This window comes from Capsicum annuum, chromosome 3 (genome assembly GCF_002878395.1).
Source record: "Capsicum annuum cultivar UCD-10X-F1 chromosome 3, UCD10Xv1.1, whole genome shotgun sequence".
NCBI classification, from domain to species: domain Eukaryota; kingdom Viridiplantae; phylum Streptophyta; class Magnoliopsida; order Solanales; family Solanaceae; genus Capsicum; species Capsicum annuum.
In genome coordinates, this window is record NC_061113.1 from 120,515,863 (window position 1) to 120,529,300 (window position 13,438).

The following is a 13,438-nucleotide window of genomic DNA, read 5'->3' on the forward strand; positions in this document are numbered from 1 at the left end:
TTGGTTATTTTAACTTCTAATTCTATTGTAATATATAAGAAACATTTATAAGGTTTCATAGGCAGATTTTGTATGTTGTAAGTCTTGTAAGACACAAGGAACATCAAGTCCTCTCTCCTTTGAGGCACCCAAACCCGAAATTGTAACTAGGTACATCAAAAGGGTGGATTCTCTTTTGTTGTTTGCTTTGCTTGGAAACATCGATGCTTGGGAGGTGGAATCCGAACTTGTATCATTGTAAGAGATCGGTTTATTGTTGTGTGTAGTGTTAAGGGTCCAAGATTGTCCATTCTTGGGTTCTTAAGATTATACCTTCATGTGGTCTATCTATCGATCCTTTTACTTTTCTTGTAATTGTGTTTGGTGTTTGTGTTGTAACCTTGTGTTTTTGTTGTTATTGTTAACTCCGAATCTTGTGCCTTTGTGTTCATCTTGGTCTTCACATATTGTTTCTGTTTTGGTGTATAAATACACCATTATATCTTGTATTTTTGTGTTTTTGTTGTTGGCCGAAAGTAGTTCCAAAAGGGCTCATGGATTTCTTCTAATTTGTGGACTATTTTTGGACTGATTTTGGTTTTCCGTTGTTTTTCTGGTATCAGGAGGCCCACCAGAGAAATATCTGTTTTCAAAGAGATAGTATTAAGTGACCGACTAAGTGGAAGACTCAAACAAGAGATATCCATCCCACATCCTGCTTTGTGACCGTCTAGTCATCTAGCACTGGGGGCCAAAAACAAAGCACTGGGGATATGGCATGATGTGATTAATAGATGTGTTAAGTGACCGTCTAAGTGGAAGATTCAACATCTTTCGCTTGGAGGCAGAGTGGTCCTAGTAAATATTTTGTTGGATTCTCTTGTAACTTATGTGATGTCCCTTTTCCCCCGACCAGTCAAAAGGTGGAAAGAAGATTAGACACTCTCAGAAGGGATTCATTTGGCAAGGAAATGAGGAAACTGAAACTATTCACTTGGTAAGCTGGAAGATAGTCAACTCAAGCGAAGCACATTGCGGTTTAAGCATCAGAAATTTGAGACAACACAACAGAAGTCTCTTTCTTAAGTGGCTGTGGAGATATAATAATGAACTACAGGCTTTATGGAGGAACATAATTGATGTTAAGTATGTAAAAGGCTCCCGATGGTGCACAAATGATAACGGAATCAACCCACAACACGGAAACAAGACACGAAACACAAGACAAGGGTGAGAACAACAAGACACACCTCTTCGGCCACAAATCTAAAACTGAGAATACAACAAGAAAGACAAGATAAGGTGTTTCAACACCAAAACAACAGCTACACAAGATGAACAAGATGAATGACAACAAGAGATAACAAGAACCAAACGACTTTCACTAAACAAGAAACGAACACTACAAACTATTACAAGAAGATACAGATAGGTAGTGAGACATCAACTCCTACAAGAACTAAGAACCTAAGGGGTCGTTTGGTAGTGTATTAGAAAACTAATCTATGCATTAATTTAATGTGTATTACTGATACCTTGTTTGGTATACTTTTGCATCCTCTGTATAACTAATGCTTACACTCTATTGTGTATTGAGGTGTGTATTACTAATACCTCAAAATCCATGGTATTAGCAATTCAATGGATCCAATACATGCATTAACATGATTAAAGACACTATTATCCCTCAAAAAAAATTTCACATCCTTTCCAACAAATATATGAAGGATATTTTTGTAATTTTTTTTTTCTAAAAATTCTTTAATTCATGTTATTTTTAATACATCTAACCAAACTCTGCATAAGAAAAATATAAGTATAACTAATGTAAGTATAGCTAACACAAACATTACTAATACAAGCATTACTAACATACTATATTTTGCATTATTCTTATACACTCTATCAAACGACCCCTAAGTGTATCTCAAACACTAAGACCCTTAACTATTGTAAAAGCAACACCAACACTCTTACAATGACACAAGAGGGCGTGAACCACTCTAGCACCAAGGTTTCGAACCAAGTTTTGCAACACTAGTGATTCCACACTAGTATTACCAGCATTTCGGTTTTGTGGCTTTTCCAAGCCCTACAACTAAGATGTTACACTCTCTCAAAGCGAGAAGAAAGGTGTTCCAAGTTTTGCATTACAATATCATTCAACAACTCAAGAAATAAAGACCTAATATTAGTCTATTTATAGACTTATTATAGACTTATTACAAAATAAAGTGAAAGGTCCAAAAAGCCCTTAATGAAGGGAGCAAAAGAGGCGCCCTTGGAGTGTATGTAGGGGCGACCTTGGGGTGTCCAAATCCCTCTTCACACTTCAACTTGTACACTCCCTCGGATTGATTCCATGCATGCTCACGTACGTCCATCTTCATGATCATGCCCGTATCAACAAAGGTGAAATCCCCGTATGGTGTAAGCAATTGGATCAATCTCTACACTGTGGCCTGGTGCTTCAGCATTACAGAAATTAAGCGAGGAGCTAGGAGGGATGCCTTTTGGGATGATAACTAGATAGGACGTGACCCTCTAGAAGACCAATATCCTCACCTATATCTGCTAGCAACAAATCAACAAGCGACAGTGGAAGAGAGGAGAGAACACCAAAGCTGGAATCTAAACTTTAGAAGATGGCTAAATGACTGGGAAATGAACAGAGTTGCTGGATTGCTAAATCAACTGGAGCAGGTGAAAGTTTAACAGATTGTGAGGATTCTCTTATATGGAAAGAAAGGCTCAAGCTCCATCATCTTCTCAGTAAAATCAACAACATACCCAGTGTATTCCCACAAAATGGGGTCAGGGGAGGGTAAGTGTACGCAGTACCACTACCTCAGATGAAGTAGAGAGACTATTTTTGATAGACCCTCGGCTCAAGACATATCACACTATAACCACCAAAAACATAAAAATAAACAACAAAATGGGATAACACACCGCTAGATGATAAAAGAAATAAGACGTCGACAACGTAATACTATAAACTATCTATTCGAGATCACAAACATCCTCAGAACACGACGAACATGAAACTACAGGCATAGATACAAACAATGCACTCCTCCTTATTACTACAGACGGACTCCTATCCACTAACCCTCTACCCTAATTCGCGTCCTCCACACCTTTCTATCTAGGGTCATGTCCTTTTGTAAGCTGTAAGCGTTCCATGTCATGTTTAATCACCTCCCTCCAATGTTTCTTCGGCCTACCTCTACCCCGCCTAAAACCATCCATAGCCAGTCTCTTGCACCTCAGTGCTGGAGCATCCGTGCCCCTCCTTATCACATGCGCAAGCCATCGCAACCTCACTTCTCAGTAAAATCAGCTTAATAGTATTTTGATGGGTACTTGCCATGAGGATAAGGGATGGCCTTGGAAGCAAATTTGGGAAGTAAATGCACCCTCTAAGGTGCAATGCGTTGTATGGTTAGTGGCCAGGAAAGTATATCTAACTCGAGAGAATCTAAAGAGGAGGGGTTACCAGTAGAGTTCCTGATATCACATATATGAAAAAGAAGGTGAAGACAATTCTCAGTTGTTTCTACATTGTGTTGTCACAGCTCAACTATGACTCATGTTCTTGTGTATGACTGGAATGAATTGGTCTAAGACAGTAGACATCTTGAGATGTTGGAACAGATTAGTTGATGCCTTGATGGTATTAAACAGAAGAAATGGTGGCAACTCAACCCAGCTTGAATTAGGTGGATAGTTTGGAAGGAAAGAAACTCTAGATGCTTTGAGAATACAAATAGATTCACACAGAGAGTTAAAACTGAACTGTATATAACTTTTTCTCTTTTGGAGTAAAGGACATCCTGTAAAATAATAGTGAATCTATACTTGAAGTTATAGAATCCCTACAAGTTTTTGTTAGATCAAGGGCATTGAAATACTCTGATTCACTTTTGGATTCTGTATTTTGTTCACTTTACCAACATATTTGTGTTTAATGAAATGTTACCATTATCTAAAAAAGATTAGCTTGGAAACAGTCTCTAGCAGAAATGCAAGGTAATGCTTGTAGTGGGGCCTTCCCCGGACACCGCGCATAGCGGTAGCTTTAGTGCACTGGACTACCCTTTTTATATTTTATCTATAATAAAATGAAAAAAAAATTCTTTCTTCAAAGTAACCAATTTTTAATTTTTGGATTTTTACGATTATGCTTTACGTTGTTTGAGAAACCAATTAGTTCATACTTGCATTATGTGGAAATCTTATGCAGGAAATATGGAAAGGTCACCTCAAAGTGTTTAGAAAAGGCCCGCAAATCCTTCGGAACTGATGAGGATCTTCTACTGGTAAGTAAAGTTGCTTTTCCAAATTTTCTTGCGACATAAAGAATGAAGGTTCTCTACTTGTTGCCGATTGAGATTTAATCGGAGACTTATTTAATTATTGATGACTATGCAATCAAATTCACTTTAGGTATTTGGTTTGCAAAAGCATGCATTTTCTTGAGGCATTTATTTATTTTTTGGTAAGGAAAACAGAGTACAGTAGTAGGGCATTCCAAGAACTGAAGTGGGGGCCTCTCTCACCTGAAAGCATTTATTTGCTTGCAGAAGTGTGATGATCACTCCTTCCTGGTTTGTAACCTTATGGGGCAGACACATTCCTGTGTGGACACTAATTAACTACTTTAGATTTGATCGTTTGATAAAAGACCAAGAAATGTATCAAATATTTCAATAGCTTCAATCAAGTAGGAGCAACAAATGGAATCTCATAACATACTGCGAGCTGCAGATATTGCAATATTCTTAAACCGCTGGATGATAATAATAATAAAGACGTTTATCATTTCTTTTGGTATATGAATACCAATCTTCTCAAGTCGTTCCCTTATCCCCCATAAGGTTGTGAAAGTTTTAATCAAATATGATAATAACATGCTAAAAAAGGAAATGGTAGAGGTAACTATTCTACAACTTGTTCTTCTTTTCCAATAGTTAAATATATTTTATCCCATTACTGTTCCCTGGTTTTGTTGGAATTTAAATGTTGAAGATATGCCGATGATACTTCTCAAGTTTTTTCATCTCTTGAATGCAGATCCGTGTAGAAAGAGAGGAGACTAAAAGCAGCTATCATGATCATGATGATCACTGTATTATAAGACAGTTACTGCAAAACAAAAAAGAGACTGCCTGATTGCTGATCGATTAGATTTCGTATTTTGTTGTGTGTATTCTTTTAAGTTAGGCAATAGTAGCATGAACTTTAGGATTCTCAGAGAGTCCTTATAGTGCGAACTTGTAAGAAAGCCAGAGAATCCTTGATGCATGGAAATGGAAAGACTCCGTGATATGTTTTCATGATTGACATAAACACCTTGTGAATTTGTTCTGGAGAATGTATTCAATAAAATAAATAAGTAAATGAATGGGCACACCGTTTTTTCTTTTTTTCAAGTCTTTTTAGATCGTACCAGCTGTAGATAAAATGTCTTAACTCTTGGTATAGATAAAATGTCTTTAACTCTTGGTACATCATAAAACATCGAATTTAGTGTGATTAAATAGTTTGTTTACGTATATGGGGTTTCGAATGAATCCTGAGGGCTTCGCGGGACTTGAAAATTCCAAGTCCACTACTGTCAGCTGGTGTAAGATGATCGCCAGCCAAGGGTCGCGATCACGGTATCCTTGGCAGGCAAGATAGTGTGATCACGGAGAGGGGTGATGATCACGACTCGATGTGCAGTCACCAAGTTAGTGCAGTCGCACATCTGCTGGTCGCGATAACAATTTTTGATTACCTGGTTTGGGTATATAAAACCCCCTTTTCCATGATTTTAGCTCAGTTTTCACCCATTTCTTGAGATTTGAAACCCTAAAAGGGATGCAAAGCTTTGGATTAAGCTTATAGATGATTTGGGGAGCTTGGTTATCTATTATTCCGTGGTTCCCCTTCTATTTCATGGTAAGTTTCCTTCAATTTCTTGATAAATTCTTAGAAATCAGGGCTTTGAATTCTTAAACTTTAAGGGTTGATTTGAGACCCGAATTGTGTTTTGTTTGTGCTTAACTTTTGAGGACAACTTCCTTGTCCTTCGAGGGACCTCGTTACGATTTTAATTTTTAAATTCTGTTAGTAGGCCTCGTAGGCCCGTTCTTAACCGAAAATTTGACCCGACCCTTAATATGACCATATGGGTCTTATTTTACTCCTAATAATGTATAGATTACGATTTTGATAGCATAGGGGCATTTTGAGATCGTGTAGTGAAGACATATTTTATGGATGATTTAAGGATTTGCAGTTCGGCTTCGAGGTAGGCTTCTGTCTACTCTTTTTCACAAGATGATGTGGTTTATAAATCGCATGCAAATGTGAATGCTAAGATTGATTATGGATAGGACACCATGACTTAAGTCTTGATTATTGAAGTTTGGGGATTAGATGAGAGATTTGGCCCTTATGAGGAAATGGTTATTATATTTCTAGGATCCTATTGTCTTCTTCACAGATTAAGTAAATTCGTAGAATGGTTATGATATGATGCTAGGTTTGGGATGTGGTTTAAGTGATTGTAAGCATGTTAGTATGATTAACCTTATTTGGACTAGTTTAGTGATCTTGAAACCGTAATTTAGGTGGAGTTGACTAAATTGATCATGTTCTAGGTGGAATTCTTATCTTAAGATTAATTATGACTTATGCACCCTATAGAAGTCAATTTAGATATTTTAGCCTAGTACAGGGTATAAATCTCCTAAATATGGATTTTGAGAATTAGAAATGGGTTCCTCAGGTCCACCTTAGGCCAAGACTTATGTTATCCCTTGTGGACTTATTTACACATGTTAGGCATAATTGAGACTGTTGAGCCTTTAGTATAAGGTTACTTCATGACTTGGTGAATGATGATTGTTTTCCTGGTATTATGATCAATGGCTTGTAGCTATGATATCGCTTTTGGAGTTGATTTATGATATGGTCCATTGGCATTCTCAATAATAAAGGCATAGACATAGAGATGATTTATAAACTATAGATATGAGATGCCTTATAGATGTGAAATGCCTCATAGTTATGATTTATGGCCTATTGATATACTATACCTCCTAGATATGAGATGCCTTATAGACATGATATGCCTCACAGATATGCTATGGCTTATAGGTATGAGATGGCTTATAAATATGATTATTGACATGGGTTCCAGATATGTAAGTGGTCCTAAGGATGTGATTATGATGTTGTAATTATTTCGGATGCATTATTGGGCCCAAGGCCATCTTATGATATCGGTTGGACATTTGGGAAGTGTTTACCCTTGTAAAGGACGTTGTAGTTTATAGATATATTGATGCTTATGATTCCATTGTTTGAATATTGGTGATGGCATGCATAAATTCGGTACATTCATGATTATTAAATTGGTTATTGCTACGATTCCAACTAAAATATGATTTTGTTATTGTTTTTCCTAAATAAGGGTTAAAACCCATTTTCACCTTAAAAATAGATTCCTTCATAATAATAATTTCACCGTCTTAATGAATAACCTATGTGTAAAGAGATTAGAAATAATGTTTTAAGGATTTAATTGAGACAGATTTCAGTTTATGATTTTGATACTACTATTTACTCCCTTCTCGAGAGATTCCAGTCCCTTTCTACACTTTTATAATGATTTAGTCGTAAATTTTACCTCAGGCAATGGATTTATGGATTTACACTTATTTTAGCCACGACTTAAGTCCGTACCCCTGTTATATATCTATATACACATCTCTGGACGGAGGATGATCATGATATTGATGATGTGAATTTTGAGTAAAACTCGATGATTGATAATGTTGATGATATTGATGATATTGAGGGCATTGATTATATATTTACTGGTTTGAGTCTGACTATTGATTATATATTTATCGGTTCGAGTCTGGCTATTGATTATATATTTACCGGTTCGAGTTCGGCTATTGATTATATATTTATTGGTTCGAGTTCATCTATTAATTATATATTTATCGGTTTAATTCCAGCTATTGATTATGATACAGATGATATGAGGTTATACACTGGGTTACTTATGGTGTTTTGGATTGGTTGTGATGTCACAGATTGTATCTTGACATTCACTCTTGCATGCATATTTCCTATCACCAATATGCGCCTATATATATCAGCCTTATGGGGGTTTGCATAGGTATGTGTGATGAGTATGGCTTGTAGTATGTTTTTTATTGATTGAACCTTCTGAGTCTACAGCGGTGGGGGCTTGTGAAAGGCTCAGTTAGGTATTGGTTGTCTGAGCTAGCCAATTTCTCACGTTGATATTGCTATTGTTATTATTATTGTTATGGCTAATTTATGGCAGCTTTGTTAATGATTCGATATTGAGACTCGAGGTACAATTCTGGCTTTTTTATTTAACGATTACATTATTATGCATGATTTTCTTATGATTAGATGTATGGATTAGAAACCCTGAGTATATTAGCACAGTTCCTGCCATGATTATGAGGTCTTGAAATGCTAGTTTGATGATTTAAGCTGTACTTTGAGTAATAACCCCATATTAAAGTACTTTACCATACTAAGAGGTGGGGGAAGATTATTAGCTACATTGGAGATTCTAAGCTACCCCATATTGATGAGAGACCACCTTTATTTACATTTGTAGAAATATGTGCATTACATTCTTTTCTATAATCTTCTTTGCTTTATAATCCTTATAAGCGATGTGATACATATGACCAACTGTTCAATGGCAAAAGAGGATGACCCATGCTAGGCATTATACCCCTGGGATACGTTCCTCATCAATACATAAATTGAGATCGACCCATGTTGGGCTTTTTTTTCACCCCGAGATACCACTCGTAATATTGAGATCGACCTATGCTAGGTGTTCTTTCTACCCTTAGAATACCACCCATAAGTCCATGAATTAGGATCAGCCTATGTTAGGCTTTTACCCCTAAGCTACCGCTCATAGATAATCATATTTTATTTACATTAGTTCTTAAATCTTTGAGATTATTATTTTAGTGGTCATAATATTATTCAGCTGTAGGGCAATAAACCATAGTAAGAGGCATGTGAATATGGAATTAAGGTAGTAATAATGACATGGCCAAAAACTGTAATGCCAATATAATACTTAGGAACTTATGGGACACAATGAGTATTTAGACATCTAAAATGGGAGCATACATGCATATCAAGTCATCTAATGCCTCAACAAAGAGGAAAAGACTCTATATAGTGATATCATAACTAAATACTTAGTAAATAATATCAAATAACGGAGGCGCATGAGTATGGGGGTAGTAAAGCACGCACATATTCAAATTAAGGGAAAGATTGCACTTAGAGTGAGGAAATACAAAATCATATAATAGAATAAGTAAAGATTCTGGGAGCTATAATTAATACTAAGACATGTGGAGTGATAGACTGAAACACCTTGGGTTTTGACCCTTGAAATTTTTCTGAGCTATAAGCTCACTGTTTTTTAACGACTCACCATATGAGTCATATGGCGTAAGTACAGGTTAGGTGGCCCAAATCATAAGGTATGTAATGATTGGTGGTTGGGTTGTTATTATGGTTACGATTTTATGAATATGGGTCGTTAGGGGTAGTGACGGTTCATTTGGTCAGTTCCTTAATAAAATTACTAACTTAGTGACTTAACTTGGCTTTAATTATAAGTGGCTCACTAAGAGCTATAAGGATAGGGTACGAGTGGTAAGCTTGAGGCATATATTATGAAGTGTCCAATCCTTTTGGTTTCTGTCTTAGGTATGACTGGACCATACCAGTCGTATGGTCTCACGAGTAGGGGCTAGGGATTCGTATAGTGGATAGTGTATGGGTGTCCAACTCACTGTCTTAGCAAAGACTCCATGGTACGAGTTGTATATTGTGGTCAAGAGTCAATGGGTCGACTCGTAACCACCTGCGATAATTTTACAATTTTAAGTTGGGGCATTCTGGACATTTCCCCTTTCTAACTCCCTTGATCCCATGACATAAAACACCTTTTGGGGCTTTATTAACGTATATTCTCAATCAAACACTCTTAAAATCTCTCTCAACTCCCTCTTAAGCAAAAGGCTAGGGTTTCTTCAAGATAATCAATTAAGGCTTTCAAGGGTTGTTTTTCTTCGTCTTCCTTGGTGTCTAAGGTATGTTACTCCTCCCTCATTATTATTTTACAAAGAGCATTTTTTTAATGTATGATTTTCATGATATTGTTATTGCTTTGAAATAATGGTTGGGGGTTTTGGATCTTCACAGTTGAATAATGTTTCTTATGGTTTAATGATGTCTCTTTCACGCTGTTAATATGATTTTGACATTGTGGAGTACATTGTTATGGTAAGTTGATTTAGGGGTACTTTGGTTTCCCCCAATTTACTTGGTTATGGTTTTGAAACATATGTTCCCTCAACCTGTTTGTTAAAATGCCATTAAGAATAATTTTGTCACATAGTGTGGCTACTCTTGAAATCTTTAGATTACATAAAAGGTAATGAAACTTAAATTTTTTTGGTTGGTTTCAAATGGTTTGAAAAGGACTTGGTGGCCATGGTTTTGGACTAATTGGATACTTTGGAGTCAACTTGGTTTAACGATTTTGGTATGGTATAAAAGGATAAACTTGCAAAATCTAATTTTGGTATAACGATACCAACGGTTAATGCCCAAATAGAAATCTCCTTAGTAAATGGTTGGAATGTGCAAATGGTTTTAATATGGTCTTAAAGAGGGTTGAGTATCAAAGCCGTGGAAGGTGGGGGTCCCAGGGGGACCGACACTGGAAACTCATATTTGTCGGTGTGAAGGTGGTCTTGGTGACCATGTGCATGATATCATACTTTATATTTTGGGAGATGTACTAGTCATCTCAGGTTCTTTTCTATAGTCATGCGGCTACCACGCACTGGGTCCATTTCAGCAGGGGGATCTGAACCCATATAACTCGTGGGTGGTTTTAGAACGGTCAAGCTACTCAGCCCAGGTTAAGTTTTAAATAAATTCTAAACCCAGTTCCCTATCCCAGCATGATATATATGTATATGCGTGACTGGAAATGGTTATTTGACTTGGTTTTAAACAATGGTATTAGTTTATTTTTATCCCTGAGTATATGCTAGCGTTCACTTTGCTAATCATCTTCGGGCGATATATCCCCACGTGATGTAGGAATCGGCCATACTACCATTCCTACTACTCAGTGACTTGGATTCGGAGACAGCTTGAGTTAGATTGAAGTGGTGAGCTTTCATACTTTGGAAGACTTCATTTCATGCTATGGTCTTCTTTTCATTATTTTTGTTTCTTGGATTTTGGTTTTTGCCATGGCCGGGGGCATATACCGACTAGATGTTATTTAACTCTAGTTAGAGGCTTTGTCAGACAACTATGGGCATAAGCGGTATTGGTATTGGTTTTAGCCTTAGTATTGGTATTGGCATTGGGGTTGGCACCAGTCAAATATTTGAGTGAGGTTGTTGGATTATGATTATAGGATTTATTTAATGTCTTGAAATTATTATTGATTCAATTTGTTATATGTTTGGAATTCATTTGACATAGGGTACAGGGTGGTAATGGTTGGGTATTGGGGCAGGTCTTCGGTCCTGGTTGGACTTGAGATGCCTGACACGACTAGGCCCTAGTTCAGGTCATGTCAGATTGGTATCAGATCCCTAGGTTCATGGTCAATTGGGTGTTCGTCAAAGCCGTGTCGAGTAGAGTCTCTTTTAAGGGTGTGTAGCACACCACATTCATAAGGAAGAGGCTACAAGGCATTTAGAAATATTTTTCTTTCTTGAGTTCTATTTTCAAGCTATAGATTCTAAGGTCCTAAAATCTTCTCTAATACCCATTTGTTTGCTTTTCAAACCATGCCACCCAAACGATCTTAAGTTTAAAGAAACTCTTTTATCCCACCCGAGTATAATATTGATGGGACCTATTTTACTTATGGGTCCAGACCTGATCTAGGGGTCTAGTTCTTGATTGCCCTTCTGGAGTTCCACTAGTTTTCTCCAGCCCTTCTCGATCTCCCCAGACTGATGTGATAAATGATGAGTTTCATCAATCTATTCATATGTTGGCGTAGTTGGTAGCTTCTTAGGCCGAGCATGGTGCTTTTGTTACTCCATTTTGAGGCCACAAGGGTTGGCCAGTTCATGAAATTAATAATCATGTGTTCTCTGGTGTTATGGTTGAGGAGGATCCTCAAGCTTTTTTTGATGAGATAGAGAAGATCTTTCATATGATACATGCTACTAATGTGGAGGGGGTGGAGTTTGCTACCTACCAACTAAAGGATGTAGTATACCAATAGTATGAGGAATGGGAACAAACTAGGAGGTGACGATGCTGAGTCAACCCTTTGGGATGATTTTTCTAGTGTTTTTTTGGATCGGTTTTTTCCTTAAGTATTGAGGGAAGCCAAGGAGGAAAAGTTTATTAACTTGAAGCAAGGGAAGATGTCATTCAAAGAGTATGCCTTGAAGTTTCACCAGTTATCTCAGTATACTCTGGGTTGGTTTCTAGCATGAGGGATAAAATGAGGAAGTTCTCTTCTAGATTATCCTGAAACTTGAGTTTAGAGAGTAAGATTGCGTTGTTGAACAGGGAAATTGACATTTCAAGATTGGTTATGCACATGCAGTAGGTGGATAAAGAGAAGAAAAAGCAGGCTGAGATTGGGGAAAGGCAATGTAAGAAGTTTAGGTTTTCTGATCAGGGTGGTAGTCAACAGCAGAGTGGTAGGAATGGTGGAAAGTGGTCCAAGAAAAGGTGGGTAACTCTAGGTCTTACTCGACGGCTAGTGCTCCCTACACAAAGCTGTAAGGTGATAGGCATTATCATGGTAGTGATAATTTTAGGGCACAGGATGCCCAATCTCAGGTTAGTGGGGCTCAGTCAGCTTTATCATATCCTCTCTGTAGATTTTTTGGTCAATTGCATCAGGGTTACTATAATGAAGGAAAGAACAAGTGCTTCAATTGCGGTCAGCTAGGGCACATGATTAGAAACTATCTTGTTGGTAAGGTTGCTTCTGGGGAAAACAAGATTCCTGTTACCTCTTCATCAGCTCTGGTACCAAAGGATGCACCATCTAGTTCTGACACTGGTCGGAATCATCTTTATGCTCTCACTACCTGCTAGGAGTTTAAGACATCACCTGATGTCATTGCAGGTATGTTGAAACTCTCTTCCCGTTATGTGTACTGTTTACTTAATTTGAGTTCTACTCTCTCTTATGTGACCCCATTTATGACTGTACATTTTGGTTTCAGTCTCGAGTATATTTTAGACTCTTTTTCTATTTCTACCCCAGTGGGTATCTCTGTGGTGGCTAGAAGAGTCTATAGAGGTTGTGTGGTATTTGTGGATGGTTAGGAGATTTTGGTGGATCTATGTAAATTAGACACAGTTGATTTCGATGTCATCTTTG

The 13,438-nt window shown here is 37.3% G+C and overlaps 2 protein-coding genes across 4 annotated transcripts in view; both read left to right on the plus strand.

Annotated features, from left to right (window-relative positions):
- The window catches only part of LOC107863578 (guanylyl cyclase 1), a 36,577-nt gene extending 31,163 nt beyond the window's left edge, over window positions 1–5,414 (plus strand). For 2 of the 3 annotated variants that reach the window (XM_016709563.2, XM_047408266.1), the window contains 2 exons: window positions 4,226–4,301; window positions 5,056–5,414. In XM_016709563.2, coding sequence (XP_016565049.1) covers window positions 4,226–4,301; window positions 5,056–5,154 — 175 coding nt within the window. In that variant the 3' untranslated portion in view covers window positions 5,155–5,414. Of the gene's footprint in view, window positions 1–602; window positions 979–4,225; window positions 4,302–5,055 lie in introns of those variants that run through there. The other variant, XM_047408265.1, reaches the window with a different exon arrangement.
- A 124-nt stretch (window positions 5,415–5,538) lies between these two features.
- LOC107865253 lies at window positions 5,539–13,149 on the plus strand. Its single transcript, XM_016711563.1, has 3 exons — window positions 5,539–5,655; window positions 12,653–12,777; window positions 12,867–13,149. The coding sequence occupies exons 1-3, from the start codon at window positions 5,539–5,541 to the stop codon at window positions 13,147–13,149; spliced, it is 525 nt and encodes a 174-aa protein (XP_016567049.1).
- The last annotated feature ends 289 nt before the right edge of the window (window positions 13,150–13,438 follow it).